The 27,590-nt window shown below is 50.9% G+C and overlaps 1 protein-coding gene across 1 annotated transcript; it reads right to left on the bottom strand.

Annotated features, from left to right (window-relative positions):
• Nucleotides 1-981: 981 nt before the first annotated feature.
• Nucleotides 982-20,107, bottom strand: MAP1LC3A (microtubule associated protein 1 light chain 3 alpha). Its single transcript, XM_065032586.1, has 4 exons — nucleotides 19,955-20,107; nucleotides 9,417-9,472; nucleotides 2,651-2,757; nucleotides 982-2,167 (listed from the first exon to the last, which is right to left on the bottom strand). Exons 1-4 carry the CDS (start codon nucleotides 19,992-19,994, stop codon nucleotides 2,005-2,007), a joined length of 366 nt encoding a protein of 121 aa, XP_064888658.1. The 5' UTR covers nucleotides 19,995-20,107; the 3' UTR covers nucleotides 982-2,004.
• Nucleotides 20,108-27,590: the final 7,483 nt, after the last annotated feature.

Below are 27,590 nucleotides of genomic sequence, written 5' to 3'. Positions count from 1 at the left end.
CTCCAGCAGGGCTAACACTGCTGTGGGGTCAGTGTGGTAGGCATAGGCCCATCACCCATGCTGCAAGGAGGTGGTTCAGAGAGGTCCTGAGCTCAGGGACCAGAGTTTAAATACCATGAGGCTGGTGCTTAACAACGGTCGACCGCACTGCTGCTCCAGATGCCAGGACCAGTGATGCAACTGTTCCCACCTACACACTGCTGCATGCCGAGCTTCCAGCTGGCTTCCCACCATCTTTCTTCAGCATTTACCCACCCGTGTGCGCTCTGCTGGACCTACACCAGCATCTCCTGTCCTGGACAGAAGATTCAGCTGGACAGGGTGCTGGGCCACCTTGTCTAGACTGTGCTTTGCCAAGAAAGGCTGGACCAGATGATCCTCATGGTCCCTTCCAACCTGGTGTTCGATGATTCCATGACTCTCTGCAGATGTAGGACAAAAACACAACAGTCAGCTGCAACTCAGGCAAACAGTATCTAACCCCTGCTCTGCTGGGCAGTGCAAAGGGCCTGAGCCGAGGGGCAGCAAAACACACAGAGATGCGAAATGGCCATCAGCCCCTGCCTTCGGTTGGAAAACAGTTTTGACTGAGCGCTCAGGGAGGTTTCCTGCACTGCTTGAAGTTTCCTTTCAAAGCAGAGACTTCGCAAATGTGCCCCACCGCAGGGTTTGGCTTTTTTCCCAGGTGAGGCAACTTGGTCATGGGACAAGAGACTTACCTGTGTCACGGGTAGGGCAATGATAACCACGTTTCCCGCATCACTATCCAATGATCTGTCCTCTAAACTGAGCTTCCACCTTTGCCGCAGCCCCTCAACCCCAGCCAGTCGCCTTTGCCACAGCTGGGACTAACCAGCTCCAAATCTTGGGTGGGCATAAAATGCACCAGCGAAGATGGGGAACACGCAGCGCTCTGTCTTGGTACAAGGGACACGAACGGAGACAGTGAGATGGGAACAGAACATTCCTACAAGACACGACTTGAATTTATGTTTATTTTATATATATATATTTATATATATATACCTTTGTATAGATTAAACTGGGTGGGATTTTATCATATACATTGTTTTGGTATAATACATGAGAAACAGGAAAGGGAACATAGCAAGTATAAATCAGTACATTCCTTGAGCGAACTCTTTGCCACACTGAGACTGTAAAGTTGCATGCAATGGGGAGACAGAAAGGAAACCAATTTTACTAAAAAAAAACCCCAAAAATAAGACAATCTAGGTACAACTGTCAACAGAGGAGCAGCACTTTATACGGCGACATGTATAAATTAAGTTCCACTCTGACATCTACTATGCTTTAAAGTGCAATGAAGCCTGATTTATTTACCTACAGATACAGGAAAGATTACCCCCTCTCCCCATTCCAATCTATCCCTAAAAAAACCAACCCAAACAAACAAACAAAACCCAATAAAATATATCTAAAGGATATACATTATCCACAGTCCTATAGAGACGCCTACATCTACTCAGTAGCACCAAGAATCTGATATGGGTGTAATTAAAATCAATTAAAAGTCGGGAGCAATGGTAACATCTGTTTGCTGCTTTTGCACACCTCCTGCCCGTTGTTAGTGTATCGGAGGAGAGGCGGCTCTCCCTGTGCTGCCAGCGAAGGCGACAGTGTCCTGTCCCCTCTCCATCACCGGCCGGACTGTCTTGGCAGTGGGTTACAAAGCCATGGAGCACAGCGAGAGCAGCTGGGGTGACACGGAGGGGACAGGACGGGGAGCTGAGGCCCCACGTGCACGCTTGGGTGTCTGCACGTGGGTGCGTGTGTGTGGAGGGAGCGGGACTAATGTACACAGAGCTGAAGGGTTGTGCTAGTCCACCACACGCCACGAGCCTCTTCGGTGATGGGAAGGGGAGGGAGGGAAGAGGGGTCAGCACAACCCCCCTCTCGTGAGCCTCTGGTTGTGTCATCTTCCAAAGCCGGGGCCCATGTGCCACAGTTCATCTGTCTCCACATGCCACCTCTCAGCAGGCCTCAGTAGCCAAAGGTCTCCTGGGACGCATAGACCATGTAGAGGAAGCCATCCTCATCCTTCTCCTGCTCGTAGATCTCCGAGATGGGGGTGGACACGCTCACCATGCTGTGCTGGTTCACCAGCAGGAAGAACGCCTGGGTGGGATTCAGCTGCAGGCGACGCCTGTGGGGACAAGGGCAGGAGGGCTGGGGTCAGCCCACCGGGCAGGCACCATGACAGCAAGTTCTGCCTCCCCCAGCAACACTGTTCACGTGGGACCAGGCCTGCACAGCCAGAACATGGTGTCTATGAGCCCAGCTGAGCTGCTCGGGGTTCTGTGGCCTCGTGAATTGGGACTCTGCAAAGCCCCTTTCTCCAAGCACTGGTGGCAAGGGCAAAGCCAAGGAGCCTCTTCCACCTGAGCTGACAGATGAGAGAAGGGCACTGGGGTCGCCCCATCAGCTCATGGAGTGTCCCTGGCAGGGAGAGGTCACAGTCCTTCACCAGATGTGAAGAACCTGCCCCCTCCAGCCCCCTGTACCACAACACAAGGATGCTGTGGTGGTCATGTCCCCATCCCCACCCTCAGCAGCTGCCTCTGCCTCACCCTCGCCCACCACTCTGTGCCCAGGTTCTCAGCATGCCAGCTGGGGCCACCCCACTCACCGGATTATTTTGACCAATTCACTCATGTTGACATGGTCTGGGACAAGGAACTTGGTCTTGTCCAGCACCGGGAGCTGTTTCTCCCCTTTATAGCGTTCGATGATGACCTGGGGAGAAAGTCAACGGTAGGGTTAGACAGCGTTTATGGTGTCCCAGGCACTGGCCTCAAGGTCAAAGCCAAATCAAACTAGTACAAGTTAAAAAGTTGAGGTAAGGCCCCACTTGGCTTCACCCTCACAGGAAAACAAAAGAAAGGACACGAGCAGTGACCACCTGGTTGGCTGCAGACAGCTCTTCGGCAAAGAGTCAGCAAAGAGTCATCTGTCTGTCTGAGCCACATGGTGGAGAGCATCTAAGACAAGTGAACCAGCATCCATTGCTCTGGCTGGCTGGGACGCAGTAGGTGTTAGGGTACTGATTTAGCTGCACCTCCCAACAAGCAGGAGACCCACAAGAGGAGTGAGGTGCATTGTACCATCACTTTCAGACTGACCAAAACCACAGGTTTTGCTGGCTTGAGCTAAAGGCTGAACTCACGGTGCACAGCAAGAGACGTTTGCCTTCCCTTCTGTGGCACAGCTCTGTGCTGCTGCCGTTTGGCATCACCCTGTTTGCTCAGGAAGAGCTGCAGATATTCCCAAACCAGCAGTTCTTACAAATCACTGCAAAGCCACCCAAAGCATCCCTTCAGAAAGGGGGAGGTTGGATTTCACCAGTCACACCCCTCGTGCTAACGCTCAGACGCGCTGACTGCAAAACGGATCAGAAACCCACGGCCACTTCTCCCGTGTGCCACAACGGTGGCACCATGGGGACAGCCCAGCCTGCCCTCCCCTGCAAGAGGTCTTGCTTGGGAAAGCTCTTACCAAACCTACATTCTGAAATGGCTAAACATGGATTTCTGTTCAGTTTTCCTGCTATTATAATTAATTAATTAATTTCTTCCATTAAGGAGTGTCTGCCAACAGCTACAACTGCTATTCTAAAACAGCTTGGAAATGTACTATTTGTATTCTAAGAAACAAGGTGGTAAGCAGTTAAAATAAGTAATGATATGATTTATAAAGCTTAATATGTTCCCATGACAGTGATACTCTGACTCTCTCCAGTACCCAGTTGTTTTCTCTACAGAAAGACACTTCTATACTAATCAGTTCATCATCCTCTCTGAGTTGAGACTGAACATTATGTTTCACTATAAGGCAAGGAGTTCCCATAAATCATTTTCCTGGGTCTTTTCCAAAAATATACGGGAGACTGCACATGCCCTCGGACAGTGGAGGGATGGAGCAGCGTGCAGAGATCAGGATCCCCAGAAGATGGCTCTCTGGAGCCAAAAGGATCAGTCAAACCTCTGGAACACAGATTTGCCTTTCCTTTAATCGTTTGGTGACACACCGTTCTAGATCAGCAGCAACGCAACTCCTGCTGCCCATCTACACCAAAGGCACATCAGACGCTCCGGTTGGGATGCGGTATCACCAGTGAGCTGGGAACGTTCCGCGGGTTCTCCAGAGCACGCGGATGGTCTCAAGGTCCACTGGGATGGACCAAGCTCCGCTGCGGGCAGCTCCTGGCTGAGGGAGGGTACGAGCTGCCGCCCTGAGAGCTCTGCACCTAAACGCGCTCTGAAGAACCCACCCTGGACAAAGCTCCCGCAAGGGAAACCCAAGAGTCTGAGCGCTGGACAAGCAGCAAATGAAGGGCCCCATGAGTCCACCAATGCTTTCTCACACTGGCCGTGTCTCCTCTTGATACCGAGCGAGAGTGCCAGAGGGAAACAAACAAACAACAGGGAAAGCCACATACTGCTCCTTCAGCCCCTTTTGCAAGATGGGGACCTGATGAAACAATACTTCTCTGTAACAGACTAAATCATGCATCAAGATGCCCCTACCAACCTCCTAGCGTCCCTTGCTCCCTCCAGGGGTGGGCAGAGAAAGGACAAAGACAAGCAGAACCACCCTACTCTAAGCCTTACTTGGACAAGGAGTATTTTGGCTGTAGGAAGATGAACAGTCTCAGGGGCTGGACACTCACAACAGGTCCGGCCACTGGGGAACACAGAGACAACAGCCGGACCTCGAGGTTTTAACACTCATTTGCACAAAGGGGCAGCTGTGCAGCAGCTGTGCACACACCTTTACACGCACAGAGGGCCTGTGCACCTGGGCTACGCCTCATTTCTCTCTTGTATCTAGCAGGAAGAGAAGCAGATGTCTCCGATTACCAGCCAGTTCCATCCCACAAAGAAAATCCCCTCAATTAGTCCAAGGCTGAAAGAGATGTCATGGCTGCTAAAGCAGCAGCTGCCTTGTGCCCTGAGCAGGCAGAACAGCTCCAAGAGTTTCTGGTTCCAGATGAGCTGCTATTTGGGTAACCCAGCTATGGGAACAGGTGGCCAATGGACAAAAAGTTCTTGTCTAGCTTTGGAGGGAAAAGCATGACCAAATGCTAATATTACATCCCTGTGGCCACAGGGCCTGTACACAAAGCCACCTCCCATCCCGTATCCTCTTCCAAGCTGCTGCCTCAGGCCAGGGGGCTCCTCAGTGCGGGACACCTGCTCTTGCACTGGGAACCCACCACAGAAATAACACAAGCTGGGCACAGGTGGAAAGGGCAGAGCCTGGGGTCCCGGTCCCACTGCAGAGGGGGCTTGGGCAGCATTTGTAACCTCAACCCTTGTTCCAGGGCCAGTCTGAAGGGGTGGAAAGGGATTATGATGGGGAATGGGGGCAGATCTGGCAGTCCTCAGCCCAAACGGTGCTCGGGTGTTGATCCATCTCGAGCCGTGTCAGCCCTGGACACTGGGTCTGCAGCTCCCTGCAACAGCCCTTGCAGGCGCCCACAGAAGGTTGCGCCTTCCTCCAAGTCTGTAATTTGGGTTTCCATCCACCACTATGCCAGGGCAGGGCATTATTTGGGCTCCCTCACCCGTCACTGCCTCTCTGTGCTCCTCTGAAGGTGTGCAGATGAGCTTTTGATCATGTAATTTAATAGAGATGCCATCAGCCTCCCCATCAGCATGACAGGTGGCTCTGCTCTAACACACCCTCTGAGCAGTACAGTCTCACCAGGCCTCACTGAATTTGTTATTACAGTGCTGGAAAATGTTTTGCTCCTGTTGCTGCCCAGCACAAGCTGCTCCCCAGTGATTTTAGACTCCCCAAAGCTCACCAGAGCTTTGCAGCTCGTCCTCAACAGGCTCCAGGAGGGCACTGGGGCTGCCGGCAGGCGAGGGCGATGGGCAGGCATAAGCTTGGTCTATCATCTAACAGTGCAGAAGGCCATTACTGAAGCACCTGCTGAGGCTGTGGATGGAGGTCCCAGCGAGAAGGCAGGAATCTCTCTGCTTGCTCTGACCGCCCAAGGAGGAGCCAGCCCGCAGCTGGAGGAGGAGCCCCCAGGTCCTCCTTTCTCCTTAGCACATGGGCCAGTGAGGCGTCCTGGGATGCTGGAGAGGGGCCAGAGGAGCCCCAGAAATGATCCGAGGCTGGAACAGCTCTGCTGGGAGGACAGGCTGGGAGAGCTGGGGTGTGCAGCTGGAGAAGAGAAGCTCCAGGGAGACCTTATTGCGGCCCTTCTGTACTTAGAAGGGGCCAATAAGAAAGATGGGGACAGACTTTTGAGCAGGGCCTGTTGTGATAGGACAAGGGGTGATGGTTTTAAACTAAAGGAGGGAGATTCAGGCCGGACATGAGGAAGAAATTGTTGTCCATGAGGGTGGTGAGAGCCTGGTCCAGGTTGGCCAGAGAGGTGGTGGATGAACCATCCCTGGAGACATCCCAGGCCAGGCTGGACGGGGCTCTGAGCAGCCTGAGCTGGTGAAGATATCCCTGCTCATGGCAGGGGGGGCACTGGGGAGCTGGGAAGGTCCCTTCAACACAAACCATTCTGTGATTTCCCTTCAAACACAAGCAGAGAACTCCACACCTCAGGCAGGGTCCAGGTTATCTACTGCTTTGTGTCCAGTGGGCTCAGCCAGACACACCACCCGCTCTGTCCCCACACCGGCCGCCCAGGTGTGTGTGGCACAGCCCCCTCCCCAGCCTGCCCTGGAAGCACCTGCATGGAAACAGCAGAGAAATGCCCGTCCCTGGGCACAAAGCCAGGCCAGGCACTCTGCAAATCCTCCTGGCCTTCTGTCAAAGCAAAAAGGGACTCACCCAAGGGCTTTGAGGGGAAACTGGAGATGCAAGAAGAAGGGCAGCAGCTGCAGCACTGCTCGCTGTGATTTCTGCCAACAACAAGGGGGTGACCCAGGCCATTCTCCCTGACTGTTCCTGGGCTGCCGGGTCAAACTCCAAACCCCTCAGCTAATTCCAAGTGCCTCTCCACAAAGCCAGGATCTTGGCAAACACAGTTCCTGCCTTTCACAGAAGACCAAGACCTCCCTACAGCCCACTTGCCTGCGCTGCGCAGACCCACGGCCATCCCCCACACCGTGCTCTGTTCTGCACTACGAGGATTTGCTCACAGCCCGCGCACTGAAAACGACATACAGGGACTTGCAGGAGCTTTGCTATGTAAAAGAGAAGAGACAGCAGCAAACCTGGTGTCAGGAGCCAATGGGGACCAGGCCTTTAGAGCCACCAAGGACACCAACAGCGCTGGGCCTCCCATGGCCTTCAACACCCTTCTCTCCTCCCTGTTCTATTTATGCTCCAGCAGAACTTGCAGCTAAACTTACCCTCCTGTCACATCGGTCAGCTCAGGGAAGCAAAGCTGAGGGTCCAGCTGAGTCCCCCCTCCTCTCACAGGGCTGGCACTCGGGACGCTCCCGAGGACAAGGCACTGAACAAAGAGGTCAGTGGAGCAATGCATTGCAGTCTCTGCAATGGCTGAACCTCCCCAGCCCACCACACCTGGGCCAGGCCCTTCTCCTGGGACACCTGCTGTTGGACCCCAACGCAAAGAGCACTCCAGCTGTGGAAGCCCTCCCAGCACCTTTCAGTAACAGTGCTGAAATTCTGCATGTGGATGCAGCACCCTGGCTCCTTCTGCTCATTTCCCAGGCAACACACATTTGTGTACAGGCACTTGATACGTGTGTGTGTATGACGGAATCACAGAATGTCCTTAGTTGGAAGGGACCCACAAGGATCATCGAGTCCAACTCCTGTCCCTGCATGTGACAACTCCACAGTTCACACCTTATACCATTCTATTACTCTGCATTCATATTAAGTTACTAATTGTGACCAGAACAGTAAGTTACCTATAATGGCATATTTGGAGCCCATTAGAGGTTAGTTTTCAAGACAAAAGGACTGATTGTCTTGAACCTTCCATTTTTCCATACAAGAGGTATAACTGTTCATTGGTCAGGCAGGGGTATCTTGGGTTTTGGCATTTTCAAAGGATTTTCTCATTGTGAAAAAAAAAAAAAAAGCCATAGCAACAAAATGTGGTGTGGTTTTTAGTTGTTTTTTTGTTTGTTTGTGTGTTTCAAATTAATGTCATTCAAACTTCTACCACAGCTAAGAACTTGAGCTTTGTCAGGCCCTGGGCCCACCTTCAATTCCTTCCCAGCCTGACGCATCTGATGGCAACAGCCCAAGCACAGCGGCCAGTGAAGCCCAGGGAGCACCCAGATGCCCACATCTCCCACATCCATGATTTCCCATCAGCTGCAGGCACGGGATAGCCCTGCACTGGGGACTGTGACCTCCCCATAGCACATATATTCTATGTACAACTTATTTCTAGCCTGTCCTTACTGCTAGAGCCTTAAGGCATTATAATTAGCTCAGCCACAGCTCTGGAGAAATGCAGAGCCAGCCTAATGTGATGAAAACCATGTTAAAAGCAGTGGTTAAATGTGCAGATGATGTGGCACACTGGCATTCAGTGTGCTGCAAGAGGCGAGTCCTGCTGTGCTGAGCTGACAACACATGGACACCACACTGCTGGTGGAAGAGAAGAAGAGAAAGAATTCTTTTTGCTAGTAGATGCTGTGCTAAAATGAAAAGAAGAGCGAGGCAGGAATGGACAAGTGTGTGCAAAGAGCAGTGTGAGACGTTAAGCCTTGAAGGCTAAACACGGAGGAACTGTACGCATTTTAAAGACAAGACTGACGTTCATCCAATGTGGAGAGCAAGCTGAACTAGCAACGCTTCCCATTTTTTGGTTATAACTGCTATGGTATTGCAACTACTAACGAGCAAGCCCTGAGTATGTCACCTCTCCATCTTCCCAGGAAGAGAGGCCAATACTCAGCTGGGGTATTTAAAGCACACTCACAGCCAAAGAGCAGGGCAGCGTATTAGGCCTGAAGAACTGGAAGGAAGAACTGGAGACAACTCACAGTCTCACCTACATATACAACCGTTTGGCTGTAGTATGAATTACCCTAACAGAGTCTCTTTGCTTTCAACAGAACAAAGATCATCTCACACATCTTTCCCTGGGCAGATGCAGAGAAATCCTTAGCATATTATCCAGGAAAAGTCAGGTAGCTACTACAGCAACAACAACAAAGGCCACTGCAGAGTTTTCTCCTGCTTGCAAGTAAGTTTGAGATCGAATCGGTTCCTTGCCTCTGGGGCAGGCATGAAGCTTAACACAAAGATTCTATTTTGCACTGCTGACAATGGGGTCTGCTCTGGAGCACCGGCATGCACAGGGCGCTGGAGGCTTGTGGAGAGCGTCCGGTGTTGATCCTGGGGAGCAGAGCTTCGTAAGCTCCATGGCTGGTTATCCAGCAGCACAGAGGGCTCAGGAGCACAAAGTCTGATGCAGAACAGTGAGAAAGATAACTTACCGGGATTTTGTTTGGATGCTGCTCTCGGATCTGCTGTACTTCTTTACAACGATCCGCTGGAAAGCAAGAAGTACAGAAATGATGTTACAAACACATGGCTGCGCTAGTTCAGGCAAAAACGAGGTAATGACCCTGCAAGCTGTGAAATGACTCTGACAGACATTGCAAAAGAAATACAAATGCTGTCCAGGCCTTTTCTGAATGTTTCGCAGCAGTGAGATGGTCAGTGAGGTGTCAGCTTCACCTTCATGGCTTCCTACGACCGCAACCATCCCCCAAGCCATAAATGCAGACAGCACACACAGATACCGAATGACTTAAATGAGCCCATAAGGATTACAAAACCATATTCCTAAATCCACCTTGAGCAAATACAGCCCCCGATCATCAGTGCTGAGTGGCAGCACAGATTGAGGGTCCCAGTCCTGGAAGTCCTTTGAGTCTCCTGGCTGCCTCCCAGAGATGATGCTCCAGCTGGCGCTGGGCTCCAGCCGTTTCCTTCTGCCTGTCATGCGCTTCTAAGCACTACCTGGCACGGCGCCTCAGTCCAAAACCGACCCACCTTGCCAACGAGGACTCGTTCACTGTCACAGATCTGCAGAGTGGATACAACAGCTGCTGGCCTGACATATTGCTAAAGAAATCTCCCGTGTGAGGAAAGGCTGAGGGAGCTGGGGCTCTGGAGCTGGACAAGAGGAGACTGAGGGGGGACTCATTCCTGGGGATCAATATGGAAAGGGGCAGTGTCAGGAGGATGGAGCCAGGCTCTTCTTGGTGACAACCAATGACAGGACAAGGGGCAATGGGTGCAAACTGGAACACAGGAGGTTCCATTTAAAGATGAGAAGCAACTTGTTCCTGGTGAGGGTGGCAGAGCCTGGCCCAGGCTGCCCAGGGAGGTTGTGGAGTCTCCTTCTGTGCAGACATTCCAACCCGCCTGGACACCTTCCTGTGTAACCTCATCTGGGTGTTCCTGCTCCATGGGGGGATTGCACTGGATGAGCTTTCCAGGGCCCTCCAACCCCTGACATTCTGGGGTTCTGTGAAAACTTCAGCAAGATTACCCCCAGACTAAAAGATTTTTTGATGCAGTTGTTCTCACACTTTGTAACCTATTTTCCTCCAGAGTTCACGTTTACTGACACATATAAAAGCCTGTATGCTCTTGGAGCTTGCAGAATTTCAGTGCCCTCCCAGTGCTCCACCAGAGAGCCAGCCCTCCGCTTTCCACAGCTCACAGCGGCACAAAGCCGGGGAAGCAGCCGTCCCAGGGCCCGGAGCGGCTCTGTGCCACAAACCATCGCTCCCCTCACATCACCACCACCCTGGGAAGGGTTCAGAGCCTACAACGGCCCCTCTGCAGTACTCACGGGAGGCAGTTTCATGGATCACAGTAAGTAAAACTGGGGGTGAAGGCCAACGTGTAAGCAGAAATGCAAGATCTGGGGATCACAGGGTCTGTCCTGGATCATCCCACCACTCACAGTCACTGGGGCAGCAGCCGCTTCAAACCTGGCTCCATACAGCCCAGCTCTCATCACCCACTGGGATCACGTACAGCAGGATAAATGCACGTGTTCCAGTGTGTTTTCTCCCCACAAACATTGTGCAGTCCCCCTCTAACCACTCAGTAAAACCTTAATGCTTATAAATTGAATTTGGCTAGATATTACTTTGGGAAGAGACTGGAGTTTCTTTAGAGGACACAAGACTACAAAATCACCACATCACAGAAGATTTAAGCACCATTTGTCTCCTCTGAGAGGAAAATATCCCTCTGCTCGGAATTGCCAGACCTTTTTTCTGTAGGACTCCATGGCTATAAGGACAGAGCAAGATTATTTGGACTTAATGGAAAATTTGGGCATATTTGTTTTGGGTTTTACGAGTGAAAATGTAGCTCCTCATGTTTCTTTTTCACTCTATCCAATGCCTCAGGACATCCAGCGTCATCCTTGTGATACAGACAACTTTCGCCTGAGGTCCCAATCAGCAAGGAGGAATCAGCACTGCACATGATGCTGGGACAGCAAAGACTCCGCAGGAACGCTGGAGGACATGGGGACAACAAGCACCCAGCACACGAGCACCCAAGGAGCAGCACCCAGCCTGGGGAGCCAGCCAGGACTGTGAGCCCCCTTCTGCAGGGCTCCCACGGGTTCACTGCAGCCGAGCTTCAGCGGGACAGAGCATCTGAAAGGCTGGAGATTGGAGCTGGAGAGGACAACACTTGTCCAGGTACGTACTGCAGGCAGCTCAGACCTGCCGGGCATAGCAGAGCCTGCAGAGAGCTGTGAGCCCTCATTGCTGCCTCGTTTGTCCAGTTTCAGCAACAACACTGTCCTGTCTCTCCACACTATCAGATGGCCACGTGGATGAACTTCCCACACATCATGCATTTCCCTGTAGGGTCACAGGACTGTTCACAAAAGCAGCCCCAACAATTCCAGGTAATTATGTCTGCAGAAGGCAAATGTGCAGCCTTTGCATGTTATCATGGCTAGTCATGTCAACAACCCCAGGGAAAGGCTGAGGGATCTGGGGCCCTGGAGCTGGACAAGAGGAGACTGAGGGGGGACTCATTCATGGGGATCAATATGGAAAGGGGGAGTGTCAGGAGGATGGAGCCAGGCTCTTCTGGTGACAACCAGTGACAGGACAAGGGGCAATGGGTGCAAACTGGAACACAGGAGGTTCCACTTAAATATGAGAAGAAACTTGTTGGGGGTGAGGGTGGCAGAGCCTGGCCCAGGCTGCCCAGGGGGGTTGTGGAGTCTCCTTCTCTGCAGACATTCCAACCCGCCTGGACACCTTCCTGTGTAACCTCATCTGGGTGTTCCTGCTCCATGGGGGGATTGCACTGGATGAGCTTTTCAGGGCCCTTCCAACATTCTGTGATTCTGTGTCCAACTGCCAAAGAGCAGCCACATGCCTGACACCCTCTCTTGCTCCCTGGCAGCATCACCAACTCCAGCACAAGGTTGGCAGGCATCAATCACCACCTCCGCTTCCACGAAGGAGCCCGAGGTGCCCCCTGCCCATCACACTGAAAAAGATACCACACAGATAATGAAACGGTCCATCATCTATCCAGCTACACACCAGGGGCTCAGGATCCCATCCCAGAAAGCAGAGTCCTTTGTCCCCCACAGGGTGCAGACTGCAGGTGCCTCAGACACAGGCTGCAGCTCCAGCACATTTTTTACTGGTCTTGCAGACTCTATGCTCAGCAGGAGCCAAGGGCAACGAGCCACCAGTGATGACGCCCTCAACTACCCTCAAGCATGATGGACCACAGAGGCAGCTCCCGCTCTTTAAAACCTGCCACGTGCCCAGGACCTGGTTGCTCTGGTCAGATGGGCCAGGGCTTTCACAGCCGTTCCTAATCTCAGCGGACCCTGCAGGAAGGGGCTGATTTGCAGGTTACCACAATGCAATGGCAGGAGGTGCTGATCTGCTCCAGCAAATCCCTTCAGCTGCTGAGTGTGACTGCAAGCACAAGCACCTAAAGCCCTGCACTGCTGCTTCTGCCCGGTTCAGACACTTCATTCAGGAAGGCAGTCAGGAGCAACCCCACCTAAGCTGCTCAGGAGCCTGAAGATTCAGAAAGAAATTTCCAGGACATCTGACACTCTGATAAGGAGCACACTCGATCCCATCCTAGCTCTGGAGAAGCAGGCTTAGGAATCAGGAGAAGCTGTCCTGCATCACACCCTGCACAAGAGTCACTTCTGTGCACACAGCAGCTCAGGCACTGCAGATCTCCTGCAAGAAACAGGGAATGGTCCCCCACACCCTGCTCAGCCTGCAGTGAGAGCTGGAGGTTGATCCTGTGTCTCATGAAAGCACCTTCAACATCACACAGCAAGGAATTTATATACCACCTTTAATTTAATGTATATGTAGTCTAACCTAAGCCAGAGGAATAAAGAGAAACCATTAAAGGGCACTTCAGAGATGCTTTCAGAGGTGCCAGCCTAGCACCCAAGCGCAGACAGCTAACGCTCCCTCCGCTCTTTCGCCAGCAGTGGCTGCACACTCATGTTTCATACATGACACATCTGATTTTACAAGCCTTGCTCTCCTGCAGCTCCCCCAAATTATAGCTGTACTAAGTGAGGTTGAGACTTCCCTCTTTTCTGCAGCACCTGGCTGTAGCTAATCCTTAGCCTATATGTAAAGTGAACCAGAACTGTTTACACAACCCCGTCCGTACCTACATTTTTTTTCTCTGGCCCCTCCTCGCTGCAAGGAGAAGTAAAACCCCACACTTGATTTCAGCATCTCAGGGACTCCAACAGGAGGGGATGCAGGGGCTGCAGCCAGCTGCTGGTTTGAGGGAGCTGAGCAAAGATCAGCAAACCACACACAGAGGGAGCAGCACCGCCCCTGCTCCCGGGCGCGGGCACCGCACACCTGCCACGAGGCACCGGCTTCTCCCAATGCCATGATGGGAGAGCTCACTTTTTATTGGTTATTCCCTGCAAAATTTCACTGCTTGGGCCTACTGAAAGACAGGAGTATTTTTGTAGCATTGCATATGCCAGGAAAATTGGCTATTTCTCCTCCAACTGCTGTTTCAACTGTTAAGTACCAAAAGCAAAGCTTACAAATTGCCCCAAACACCAGAATCTCAGCTGTTTTCTTGACTGAGATCCCTCCCAAAGATGTGGGCACACAATGTATCCCAAGGCAATGCAGGATGAAATCATTGCCATAGTCAAGGAGAACAGTAGAAAATTTTAAGCCAGATTTCCCAAGCACTAACCTTTTTTTATCAGCAGTGCCCAGCAACCCTGGCTACGGGAGCAAGGTCTCTGCTGTGATGCACACCATGCAGATACAGGATGAGAAGAGAGGTCTGGATGCAAAAGAGCTTAATCAGACAAAACATACAGATGGTGGAACAGAAGGAAAACACATGGTAAATTCTCCAACAGCACAGTTGCGTAAGGGACAGCATTTTTCAGGAGACGATAGACAAACAGTGGTCAGGCACCGGTGCTGCCCTGGGGGAGCACATGGACCCTACGACCAGTAGGCGACCAACAGGAACGCTGTCAAGAAAACACAATGAAGAAAAAACACCACCTGGAAATGTCATCAATGTGCTACCAGGTCAACAGCTCCTGAGCTGAGGAAGAGCTGTGTGTGGAAAGCAAAGCGGAGAGTAGAAATTCAGCCAGGAGCTGCTGCCGCTCCCTGTAGTCCCTGTCCCAGGGCTCCGGGCACAGATGCCCATGGCACCGAGGGTGCCGCAGCCCAATGACAGAACCCAGGGAATGGCAGGAGATGTGCCAGGGAGGGTCAGTTGGCCATGAGGAAAAGGTTTTTCACCCAGAGGTGCTGGACACTGAACAGGCTCCCCAGGGAGGTGTCACGGCCCCAACCTGACAGTGTTCAAGAAGAGACTGGACAACGTCCTCAGACACACGGGGTGACCTGTGGGGTGTCCTGTGCAGGGACAGGAGCTGGACCCCATGATCCTGCGGGTCCTTCCAACTCAGGACATTCTATGATTCTCTGGTCAGTCCCAGGGAAGAGAGTCACTAGGACGCTGTCCTCTGTCCAAGAGGTTTTCTGCAAGGAGAGGAGGAACTGGATGGTTTGAAATCAGGATATGTCTGGGATGAGCTGGCAACAGCTGAAAACACAGGCAAGTTATGCAGGTCATTCCAGATGAACTTCAATAAATATTTTTGTAGTATCACACCACCCTGAGGCCAGACACCTGTAACCATCAGGAAACACAGCCCTGTGGATGTGTCACGGCTCACACAACAGCTGACCTGTCCCAGCCCAGGGCCGGAGAGCTTGATCTCGGGGCAGTGACACTGTGGGAGCAGCAAGGACAGACTCCCACAGCAGGACAGACTCCCACAGCAGGACAGACTCCCACAGCAGGACAGAGCTGGTGAGGCCAGATGTGCCTGGGGAAAACCATCCTCACTGTCGATAAAGGGTTCTTGTCCCAGGTTACATTGGACAGCAGCGTCACAGGAACATGACAGCGATTCTGATCACTAGTCATATTTTACTTCTGTCTGCAAAACTGGGGGTCCAGACAGGATGAATGACTCGGGTCCAGAACTACACTGTTCTGAACTTATTGCCTAATAGAAAGTGTGCCTCTACAACATGGTGTACGTAGAGCTCAATGCTCCAGTGTCCCAGGCAGGTGTTACCAATGTTAACGCGGAGCACCTGATGACATGTCTGCATGACTGTCCATGTCATTGTCACTGCTTCACTGCAAGACGTGCAGTGTCTGGAAGGATTTCTGAACACCCAGCTCCTGGAGCCCTGTGACTGCAGAGGGATCTCAGCACTCTTCATTTGCATCAGTTTCCAATTTTCCCAGCTCCAGAGTACAGCTTGAAAATGGATTTTAAAAGACAAACACAAACCACCTTCATTGCTTTTTTTTTTAATCAGTTTCAAAATCGAACTGAGGATGATGTAAAGCCTGGCTCCAGGAATGAGCAGTTGTAGCTGGCAAACCCAGGATAAGTGCTCAGCTCGTGACTAAGCAGAGCCACACGACAACTGTGAAGTCTAAATCCGTGTCAAGACACTTGTTCCCTGGTTGCACGTACCATGTCAGCCCCGTCGCGGGCCAGGCAGGATGAGCACTGGACCCCCACCATTCAAAGAGATTAAAACATGCCTTCCAGCTCCCTCCACCTCCCGAGCACAGCGGGCAAACGGGCAATACCTTCTGTGCCATGTCTGGGTGGCATACAGAGTATTTACATCAGCAGTCCAGATAAGGACCTGTTTTTTTGCTCAATGTTTAATCGCAGTTTCACCAGCCTCGGAGAAAGAACAGCAAGTTCCCTGCGCATGAGACTGTCCTCGGCCAGGGCTTCCCTCTGGCTGCTGTTTGTCCTTTTCTTCCGTTTCGACAACCTTCACATTTATGGGCGTCCAGTACAGCAGGAACACGCTCAGATTTCTCAGAACTACTCGGGACACTTGGAATTGCTCAAACCAAGAACTGGCGCCCCTAACAGAACTGTATTTCCATGCAGAACAGCACAGCCCGGGTCATTGCTATTTGTGCACAAACACGCCGGGACATGCACAGATTTGCGGGGCCTGTGTGGGGAGACGTGCCAGACACAGAAGTCTTGAATTTATTCCTTCATTCTCGCTCACAGCCTCTTTCCAAACCTGCTTCTGAAGACAAAAGGCAGCAAACAACTGCATGAGCACAGTGTCAGGGTGCTCACACGGCACAGAATGTCACACGAGCTGGGTGACACCCCAGAAATCCTCCTGAGTGACTCTCCTGACCACGATGCACCCAGGACTGACCACAGAAGCCAGAGCCAGGGGAGGTGACCGGGCTGTCACTCGATGACCGAGGATCAGGATTCCCAAATTCAGCCGTCTCCATCCTTCTGGCTCAGGGGGATATCTCGAGTTTTTGTAGTGGAGAAAGTATTAAGTACCAAACAAAGGACACAGAGGTTTTATTATTCCTGGCTGCCAGAGAGAAGCTTTTGTTCTATAAAAGAATAACAACAACAAATTCAATATCTGTGGTCTACATGTCTAGCTGGCATTTGTTCTGGATGTTTGTTTAGTTCTTCTTGTACCAATGTTTTCTTCAATGCTGATAATTAACCCCACATCAAATCATGTCACAGAATGTCCTCAGTAATTAATACAACCAGACACGGGCAGCTAAGCATCAATTTGCAGCCACAGCCTCATTTCAAGGAATCGCAGTTCTTAAAGCACGACTGCTGGAGCACAAATACCCGAGCACAGAGTATGAGGACAAGCTGACGCATTAACCAACCTCAGATCAAGACCAAGATGCTTTTCCAAGCCACCAATAAACAAAACCGTTATGACAAGCACAGGGTTACGTGCAAGACAGACAATTCATCCCCCTGTTGATCCTCCAGTGGGTACCAGCATGGCTGCCTTACACCAGATGAGTCCCCGGAGAAGGCAACGCTCCACTCTTCCCCAGAGCCAGGAGAGGGAATCCGGCTCCACACAAAGCCTGACGCCTCTTGGCAGCCACGCGAGTTCAAAACAACCACTTCAACAACAGAGGGAGGCGCGAGCGCTGCCCAACGCTCCGAAGGACTCGTGCTCTTTACGGGAAGCACATCGGTGTCGTCAGGCTGTGCGACAGCCAGGACTGCCTGTTCCTTTGACAGCGAGCACAGCTTTGTTCTGGGAGTTGTTTTGGACCCCTGCAATGATCTGATCTGCAGAAGGAAGCCGCCTCTGTCCACAGTTGGGTTCAGCACGTGGAAGCAGAGGGTTCTGCACCCAGACCGAAGATGCTCAGCTGCAGATGTGCCAAGGATGGAGCGGGTCACAGAGTGTCCCCTCTCACCACTAATGGCACAGCAGACGACAGGAGAAGTCAGCACGGGTGCCTTCAGCACACCTTGGCTCAAACCCCAGCCGTTTCCCAGCCAGTCCCTTTTTCAAGCCCTGAACAATGATGAATAGAAGTCCAGAAATTTTATTCAGGACAAGCCCAAGACAAGGCAGACAAAGAAGCAGAAGAAATTAATGGAAAAACAAACCTCAAAAATACAAGCAGGGGGAAAACACACATGAAGGAAAGCAGAACCTCCAGCAAGGGTGGCAGACCAGACCTAATCAAGCCACTTGCCGTGAAACTGGAGCCTGGGTGCCTTTAGTCAAGTGTCATGTTCCTGACTCTGCCTTTTCTGTTTTTTTGGAACCGTTCCACTCCTATAAAGTTTTGAAGCCTTACAAATTAATCCATTCTGAGGGTACAGTGTCACTGGCGATGTTTTCCATCAGCCCTCTCTAACTGCATTGTAAACAATCGCTTCCTGCTCCTGTTGTGTAATGATTTGAAGACAAAAACAAGCTGTATTTACTTTCTCCAACTGAGCGATTCCAGCCCTGACCCAAAGCAAGTGTGTGGGCTGCCAGGCCTCCTCCTCCTCCTCCTCCTCCTCCTCCTCCCTGCCGAGCTCTGCGGACCAGTCAGCTGAGAGAGCGAAAGGGCAGAGGAAAGTACACAGAAACAGGAGCCCAAACCCCCGCACCCCCCTTCCCTCCGGGGCTATTTTAATCCTGCTTTCTCTCAGCTACTCCGAGCCGCGGATTTTGTTTTCCTTCTTGGCTCATAAAGAGCCTGAGCAACGTGCAAAGGCAAATGACTCCTCCTGACCATAATAAGCTGATTCTCACCAGTTCAGCAGTAGGTAGTTACTAAGGGTTTAATTTGGGACTTTACTGCTTTTAACATGTAGCTTAAGAGAGCACAGCGGGGTCGCAAACAAGTACTGCAGGGCACTCAGACTTCGTTTTATTCCTGTTTGTGCAAGTTCACTTGGCTCGGTCGCTGTGGCACGAGCGGGCTGGGTAAGCATTCAAGGCCGGAAGGGTTGTGCCAATAAATTACCAAATATTTACAGTTTCCAAGAGAGCAGCGAGGGGTGGGATCGGCAGTTCAGTAGGAAAACGCTCCAATTTTAAAACTCACATAGGAAACATGCCCTCACCTGCATTTGGACAGTATCTGACACAAAATGAGCCTTTGTTTGGCATGAATACACTGATTTCAGCATTATTCAGGCAGTAAGGCTCAACCAGTATCTTCTTTGGGGTGCAACCTGCACCTTTCCCAACGCCAGCTGGCAAAGGTCAAGAGAAACAGCAGCCGACGTTTTGTCTGATCTCACCATCAGCTCTGGCAATCAAATCTGGTACCTCCTCTGGTGACATCCTTTGTCACTGGAGTTTTCCCACCACATGTACATTAAACAAAGGGATGGCATGATGTGATCGTTAACTCTTCTAGGCCTCAAGAACAATTAAGAGAGGGTGTATCCAATTCTTGGGACAACAACCACTCTAACACTAACGAGATGAGAAGCACAGGAGGTAATTTTTGAAGAGCTCATTGTACTCTGACAGTCAAAGTGTAAAGACTGGAGCCAGGGCAAGAGTGAAACAAGAATATTTACCCCCTCAGCCCGTAGATTGCAGACCTCCCCGCAGCCAGCACCCCACCCCAGTCACCCCAGTCACCCGGGGGGACCCACCGGCCGTGACCCCGGCGGGCGGCGGCTCAGCAAACACCGTTTGTGTGCGACACCGCAGCCGCCCCGGCCCCGCTCACCCCACACATCCGTTACTATGGCTTTACAGAACACGGAGGCGCCCTGGGGAGCGGTGTCCCCTGCCCGGGTACCTCTGCCCGGGGACACCGGCGGCAGCCGATGCCAGCGCAGCTATAAATATTTCGGCAAACGCGCGACCCGCGGCTGGGAGCTGCGGGATCGTGTGCCGGGGACACAAAGCGGCCGCGGGGCCGCCGCACACGGCAGGGGAGGCTCCAACGCCCCCGGGCACGGCCTGTTCTCCGGCTCCCGCTCCCCCCGGGGCCGCTGTCCCGGGGTGACATCACCGCAGCCCCGCCGCCCCCGACCCCCCTCCCGCGGCCCGGCGGACACCGACAGCGGCCGAGGCTCCGCCCGCCCGGCGGCGGGTGGCCCCGGAAGGCAGAGGGACGCGGGACCCCGGCTCACCGAAGGTGCGGCGCTGCTTGAAGGGCCGGTCCGAGGGCATGGCGGCCGGGCCGGGCGCGGCTGCCGGCGGCGGCTCCGGGTGGCGGCGGCCTGAGCTGCGGCTGCGGCGGAGCGGCGCGGTGACGTCACCGAGGCACGCCCGAAGGGGGGGGGCTTGGGGCTGCCCCGCCCAGAGCCGTGTGCGCCCCCTGCCGGGGCCGGGGAGCAGCGGCGGGGACGGAGCGGAACGAAGGAATAAACTGAACAGAGTCAATTATACTGTTAATCACACACAGAATCCCAGGATGTCAGGGGTTGAAGGGCCCTGGAAAGCTCACCCAGTGCAATCCCCCCATGGAGCAGGAACACCCAGATGAGGTTACACAGGAAGGTGTCCAGGCGGGTTGGAATGTCTGCACAGAAGGAGACTCCACAACCCCCTGGGCAGCCTGGGCCAGGCTCTGCCACCCTCACCAGGAACAAGTTTCTTCTCAAATTTAAGTGGAACCTCCTGTGTTCCAGTTTGCACCCATTGCCCCTTGTCCTGTCACTGGTTGTCACCAGAAGAGCCTGGCTCCATCCTCCTGACACTCCCCCTTTCCATATTGATCCCCATGAATGAGTCCCCCCTCAGTGTCCTCTTGTCCAGCTCCAGAGCCCCAGCTCCCTCAGCCTTTCCTCACACGGGAGATGCTCCACTCCCTTCAGCATCTTGGTGGCTGCGCTGGACTCTCTCCAGCAGTTCCCTGTCCTGCTGGAACTGAGGGGCCAGACATATTCAGTACTTCACAGAAATACGCATTCTTGTAATATAAAGTGTCCATTTTGGTCAGCAGACTATAACCCTCAACAGAATGGGAATTTAGAAATACATTCTGTCATAAATATATATATAAAAAAATCAAAGTCTGTAAACAAATATAGAAAAGAGATTATATGATATCCTAAATGATTGAAGTTAGTACCTACAATGTTAACTGTAGAATTTTGCTGGAGAGGGACTTTTTACAAGGGCGTGCAATGACAGGACAAGGGCTTTAAACAGAAAGAGGGGAGATTTAGGTAAGACATGAGGATGGAATTGTTGTCCCTGAGGGTGGTGAGAGCCTGGTCCAGGTTGGCCAGAGAGGTGGTAGATGAACCATCCCTGGAGACATCCCAGGCCAGGCTGGACGGGGCTCTGAGCAACCTGAGCTGGTGAAGATGTCCCTGCCCATGGCAGGGGGGGCACTGGGGAGCTGGGAAGGTCCTTCAACCCAAACCATCTGTGACTCTGTGATCTCCAAGTGCAACCGCTGGCTCCCGTCAGCAGTCGCTGACACTGTGGGTGTCGGGGGGACAATCCCCGCGGGGGCGGCTGCCGAGACCGGTCAGACCATGGGGGCATCCGTCAGCTTCCACCGCCAACAAACCGGGTCATAAACCAACCTCACCCAGATAATCAGGTATTTGCAATTCCCACAGCCACCTCCATCATTTCCCAACTAACGAGGCTGTTGTTTTTCCCGCTGCATCCAGAGCCACATCTGCACTGAATATTTTAGAGACCGCAGCACAACTACAAATAGGGCAGGCTATTTCTGGAGCTACCGCAAATGAACCAAAACATAACTGCAAACAGGACGTCAGCACTTTGCAAAGAGCCACGTTTAATATTCCTCCTCGATGCACGCCACAAGAAAAGCCGTGTTCTGCCAAGCAATGGCTCGTTGTTTACACCGAGTGGGCATGACACGCAAATGAACACAAAGTGTTACCGGATTCAGCACAACCTTGGTAAAAAAAGACACGAAAGACACATCTACTAAAAAATTCTCCAATTATTGAAAGTGTCACCAATCAAAAGAAAAATATATTTAACTACAAGTGAACATTTTTTTTCCTTATAGAATTTATCCAAGAAAGGAAACAATGACTTTCATGGCTAACATCATGGATTTTCCTTGAGCAAGTGTAGCAGCAGTTAATTAAACACATACTGGTAAGGAAGTGTAAACTGTTCAGATCACTTTTATAACTAAGATACAGGTAGACACATTCATCTGTGATATAGGTCCTTTTAATCAGAAAATACATAAGGGAAAGCAGTAGTGTTGAATTAGATACAGCAAGCAGATCAGCTTTACAGAATGCATCCTCAGGCAAAGGATTTTTTATTACAATTGTTACAAAGCATTAACCCCTTTTTGATGAGAAAGACGAGGAACTCTTTCCAGTTTAGTGATCTGATCCCTGATTTTATCCATCATTGCAGAACTGGGGCTGTGACCCATAGAAGATGATTCATACACCCGGAGTGGGAGAAAAGGCACTGGTTCATGGAAGCTCTGGAGCTCCTCAGCATGTTAATGTGCTTAAAAATGGGGCACGGATCAAGGAAGTTTTACCTCTAATACAGCAGAGAATGATTTATACACTTCAGCCCTCAGCTCTCCTGAAAAATGGTGCATGCACTAATACCTCTTGCCTGTTTGTATTGATGTCACTGGCAAAGCGCCTTATTTAAAGAGATGCACTTCAGATCCAAAAGACCCCGGATCAAAGGTTCAATGAAGACAGAAGGAACCATCTGTATCAACCCAGCAGCAGCAAGCGCTGCCAGCATCACCTGGGATCAACAACAGGCTTTCCGCATGCCAGCGTTCCTGGGGTAAACACCCCGATAATGAGCACCCTGGCTGCTTGTGAAGGCGCGTTAGCGGAGGGGAACCCCCCGAAGGAATCCTGTCCTGCTGGTAAAGAAGCGTATTTTTGTCAGCAGATGTGCTGATGCTCAGCTCTGACACGGGTTTGTTGGAGCTCACTGCCCTGGCTGCTCCTGCACATCACGCTGGCTCCAGGAGCTGTGTGCTGGTTTGACTGAAAATGGGTTAATTTTCTTCATGCAGTTAGAAATCTTTCTTTTCCATAGCTCATTATTTGCACTCAGTTTGAGAACAAGCAGATAACACCCAGCACAGAGTTAATGTTTTTACTTGCTCTGCTCTGAGACCAAGGACACGCTAAGCTCTGCCCACAGAGATGGGGCAGAGCTTAACTGACATCCAGATTGATCAGTAAGAGTATTCCATCCCATTAGCATCATGTTTCGTATATAAATAGTCCGGCTGTTAGGGGCTCTTCTGTTTTCTTGCCTGCTTGCTCTTGCTGTCGAGCGGGGGGAGTTGGGTCAGGACATTCAGCCCGGCCTTTGCCACCCTGCAGAGCCTCCGGGCTTTTCTGCCTTTTTCCTCTCGTTTCTCTCTCCAGGATCGGCTTTAGGACCAGGCGTGGTTTGCTGGGAATGGCTGCTCAGTTGTGGATGGAGTTCATCTGGAATTGCCTTGAGTATCTTTTATTTTATATTCTATTTCTATTTTATATATATATATATTTACTAGAACTGTATTAGTATTTAGTTATTTATTAAACTGTGTTCATCTCAATCCAAGTTTCTCCCTTCTCTTTTGATTCTCTCCCGTTGGGGGGGTGAGTGAGCGGCTCTTGTGGTTGTATTGCTGCCTGGGGTTAAACCACGACACTCTGACAGTGTAAGACCAGCCCGTATCGGTGTAACTACAGACTTTCACCTCCTACAGATTGTAGCTACACATAACAGAAGTGTTAAGATAAGCTCAAACATAAATATCTCGTACACAATGACGAGCGCTGCGCAAGGCAGCTCAGCCATCGCAGACAGAGCTGTCAGGAGGGCGCTGGAACAAACACCAGCTGGAGCAGCTTAAAGGAGCTGCTCCGAGGTGCACGGAGAACGCGTGTCCAAGCCCGGCTTCAGCAGTATTAACACGTTATCACCTCCGTTGCTCTGCCAGGGCCTCATCCTGGCACAGTCCGCACAGGGGCCCCGGGTGGGGCTGGTCACAGCTGAGCTAACCTCAGGCTGCCCTTCCTTAGCTCCTTAACGCACTGGGGTTGGTTTTCCAAGGCGCGGATCGCAGAGTTCGCTGTTCAGACCCTCCTGTCGCACCCGGCTGTGTCTCCTGGCTGCAAAAAAGGCCATGATGCTCATTTTTTGATTCTTTCTCACTTTGGCAATAATTTTACCATACGAAATGGCCAGGCCCAAACTCAGCAAACACAGGACAAGAAGCAGAACTGCATCCCATCGCTTCCTTGACCCTCTTTAGGATAATTTAGAAGTGAAATCCTCCCCTAACTTGCATACAGAGGAACTGCTGCTGGTCAGATCACTGCAACTCTCTGATGCTCCTGATCCAAGTCATTGTTTCCTCCACAGTAAATGGAAGTTGTTTATCTTCAGCTTCATACAGCTTTCCCTCTTTATTCTAAAACAATCAAACAAAACCAAACCAACAAACAAAACCCCTACCAAATTAAATTGAATTACCTTTGAATGCTAGTGTAAAGTAGCACTGGCACGTAGAGCAAGGCCCTGCCCTGACCAGATGGATTTGAAAAGCTCCCGCATCCTCCAAAACCAACTTCTTCAAGACCCCTTTATTCGAGCTGCTGAGTGTATTTCAAGTCAGACTGCGAATAGTCCTTGAGAAATCCCTAGAAACAAAACAGACACCAGGAACCAACCTTCTCCAAAACCCCAATCAATCTGCACACAGCAGGAGCTCAGTAATTTCACTGCGAGTTTATGGTCTAAACACAATGCAGAAAAGGGGTATGATCTTTATTTTGCAATAGGGTTACTTAATACAGCTTGTTTAATAGAAAACACCTCAACACTCTGTCTCAAACTCAGGCACCACACAAAACCACTGGTGGGGCGGCTGTCCTTAAGGAAGCGTCCAACAAAAAGCAGGACACTACAGTTCTTTGCTGTTCAAAGAGTGACGCTGCCACCTACCAGGGACAACCAAAGTGCCGAAGCAGGTCAGCACCTCCAAGAAACATTTCCATGCTTATGAACAACAAAAGACAGACAGAGGTACCTGAAGTCACTTTTTAATTCTGCCTTGCCTCACTATTCAGTTATTATCCGGAGACTTCAGCTTGCTGGAGATCATTTTTTGGAGACAGTATTCAATGACAACAGATCACACACACCATATAAGCTGCTGTGTGTCAGGACCATTTCAGCCCCTATTGGTGTTGGATGGCATGGCTTAAACCCAGATTCAATAATGAACATAATCCCTGCTCTGAGAGTTATCTGTCAGTTTTCTGCAAGTAGGGAATGGATGTTTGTGTCGGTCCCTTCCTGGCACAGAACATGATCGCACGGCGATGCCAATGCAGCGTGGTCAAACACGTGCTGATGGGAGAAACGGTTCATAAACGGAGTAACAGCCCACACCGAGACATGATGACAGCGGAGATACACCCAGAATAGTGTAAAGCACCCTCCCCAGGTGCTGTGGGACCGACCACGGGTCGCAAACAGCATTTCTGACCTTCCCATTCATACACACTACCTCAAAAAATTAGACAGTCTATAAATTAATGCCCAAGTCTGAAAAGGCACGGAAAGCAAACGCTGAACATACAGGTGGTCTCAGCTGTTTGAGTCACCTCAGATCCACCTTGTGTGCTGAAACCCAGAAAAGTGTCTGAGTCAACACCCACATTTTGACTGGAGATTCCAAAGCAGGAAAGCAGCTGCCTGGGACACCCAGGAATTCCTAGTGATTTCCTCAGTGCGGACAGCACCACATGCTCCAGCTACGGTTTGTAATTCTGACAGAGCAGGGCGAAACACGGGCGATGCGCTTCTGCTGACAGATACGTGAGTCAGGAGCGATCCCTCAGCGGCACAACAAACGTCATCCCCTAATAAAACTGCAGTTACTCGGTCAAGGTTCTTCCTCTGATTGTACAGAACGCTTCGTGCCTGGAGGCTGTGGCTCTTTGCTCAGGTGCACTTTGGTACAAATCCCTTTTGGACAGGTGAACACTGATAGACAGTTGAGGAGAAATGTATTGTGTAGACAGCAATGTATTGTGTAACTCGATTGTGGTTAATAATGTATGCAACGTGATTGGCTTAACTAACAGAAATAGGGGCTTCAAGAGGAACTTAAAGAAGATCACCTATCCCAGCCTTAACTGCATCCTGGTGTGAAGCAAACTAAGCAACAAAGCATGACAAGGAGTCACGTATCAAATGGTTTCCAGGCCAAAGAGGTTTATGAAAAGTTCATCAAAAGGAAGACTACTTACTTCAGCCCAAAGACCCTAATAGATGACCACCAGGAAGTCGTGAGTGGGGATATTAAAATGATTTTGGGGAACTAATTGTAGTATGACTGCCCACTCTAAGAAACAGCAGCAGTATGTATGAACTATGGCATAAACCAACAAGCTTTGGGCAAAATGGTGTGCAAGCTTTGGGAGCGATCCCCTTGCACATACTTGCTTTGTAACTCATCCTGAGTTGTAGTTTATTCAGCATGTCAACACTTGTGTCACAATTGGCTCCACCGCCGTGAATCCCCAGCACCGTGGGATGGAGGAGGCTGAAGGAGCCAATGCTCCCATCACACTGCAGCGGTGGCTGTGTCGAGCTGCCCGAGCACACAAACGCAGCGTTGACAATGTACGAATTCCTGAACCTGGGCCAGGACCATCTGCACGTCTATCATGGTTTTGTTAAAACCAAGTTTCTCTTTTAGTGAATGTGCCTGTCAGCTAAAGCTTCATATCAGCTGCATTTTCCTGGAGAACCAGATACATGTTTTGGTGAACATAGCAATGGAATGTGAGGTTATTGATAAGCATGGATGGACATCTCGCAAGAGGGGCAACGAGAAACTGGTGACCGAGGAACTGGCCAACTGTGTATAACATCCCATTCATGTGAATACTTCATATAAAAGTGGGAGATCACGAGGATCTCGTCCCTTTTTGCTTATGGCGACATCAGGAGAGGACCTTGCGAGTTGTCCCTGCGAACTGAGGCCAGTGACAGACTGAATCCAGCTCCGGTTGGCTGCAGAGTCCAGTCCAGGACTTCGGGTGCCAGCTCTGCAGCTGCTGGGACTTTCAAGATTGGTTTTGTATATTTTCTATTATTTTCTCTATTTTATCAGTAGCATTAGTAAAACATTTTTAATGTTTCCAACGCTCTTCTCTCTGTCCTTCTTTCCCTCCCGATCGCCTGTGCTGAGTGGGAAGGGGGAGAGGAAGGGGGGGAGGAGAGGAGGTTAACAATACATCTGCCACGGTTTTATTGTCACCCCGCAATCTAAAGCCTCGACAATGTCACTAGGACTCTTTGGGACAAGCCAGAGTTGCGTCTGTTGCACACGTGACAAACATCTTCAATGCAGATGTTTTGCACGAATTCTTGAGCTCTGTGTGCAATTACGAGGCTCTATCAAGGCTACAAAAATAAGCCCTTTATTATTTTGTAGGACCCAGATGACCTTCTGTCCTTAATGGCCATGGTTAAACATTACTAAAGGAAGACACCAGATAAAGGTGGATACTGGACTGTGATATTAGGAGAGCTCCAAGGGGCAGTCGATGGCCTTGCCACAGCGTTTCTGTCTAAAACAAAAAGGAGGTGGTAGGAAAATACACAATTATGCATCTATTGCACACACACTTAGACTAAAACCTTGTTTAGAGAAAGCAACAGATTAGTAAAAATAGTCCTAAGTAGGTTCTGTTTTCTGAAGAAAAACCCAATCAATCATGAGAATAATTAGAACCTTCAGAAGGAAAACACATAAGGCAAAACCAG

The sequence above is a fragment of the Columba livia genome, chromosome 16 (assembly GCF_036013475.1).
Source record: "Columba livia isolate bColLiv1 breed racing homer chromosome 16, bColLiv1.pat.W.v2, whole genome shotgun sequence".
Classification (NCBI taxonomy): Eukaryota; Metazoa; Chordata; class Aves; order Columbiformes; family Columbidae; genus Columba; species Columba livia.
The sequence above is the reverse complement of the archived record's forward strand: the minus strand, read 5'-3'. Positions and strand labels throughout refer to the sequence as shown.

What these genes read in the sequence shown, in the direction of transcription:
- MAP1LC3A (XM_065032586.1), bottom strand. Translation starts at nt 19,994, where the DNA reads ATGCCCTCGGACCGGCCCTTCAAGCAGCGCCGCACCTTCG. An exon ending in CAAGCAGCGCCGCACCTTCG is followed by an intron (nt 9,473 to 19,954) that starts GTGAGCCGGGGT and finishes CTTGCTTTCCAG; the next exon opens with CGGATCGTTGTAAAGAAGTA. An exon ending in AGCATCCAAACAAAATCCCG is followed by an intron (nt 2,758 to 9,416) that starts GTAAGTTATCTT and finishes CTTTCTCCCCAG; the next exon opens with GTCATCATCGAACGCTATAA.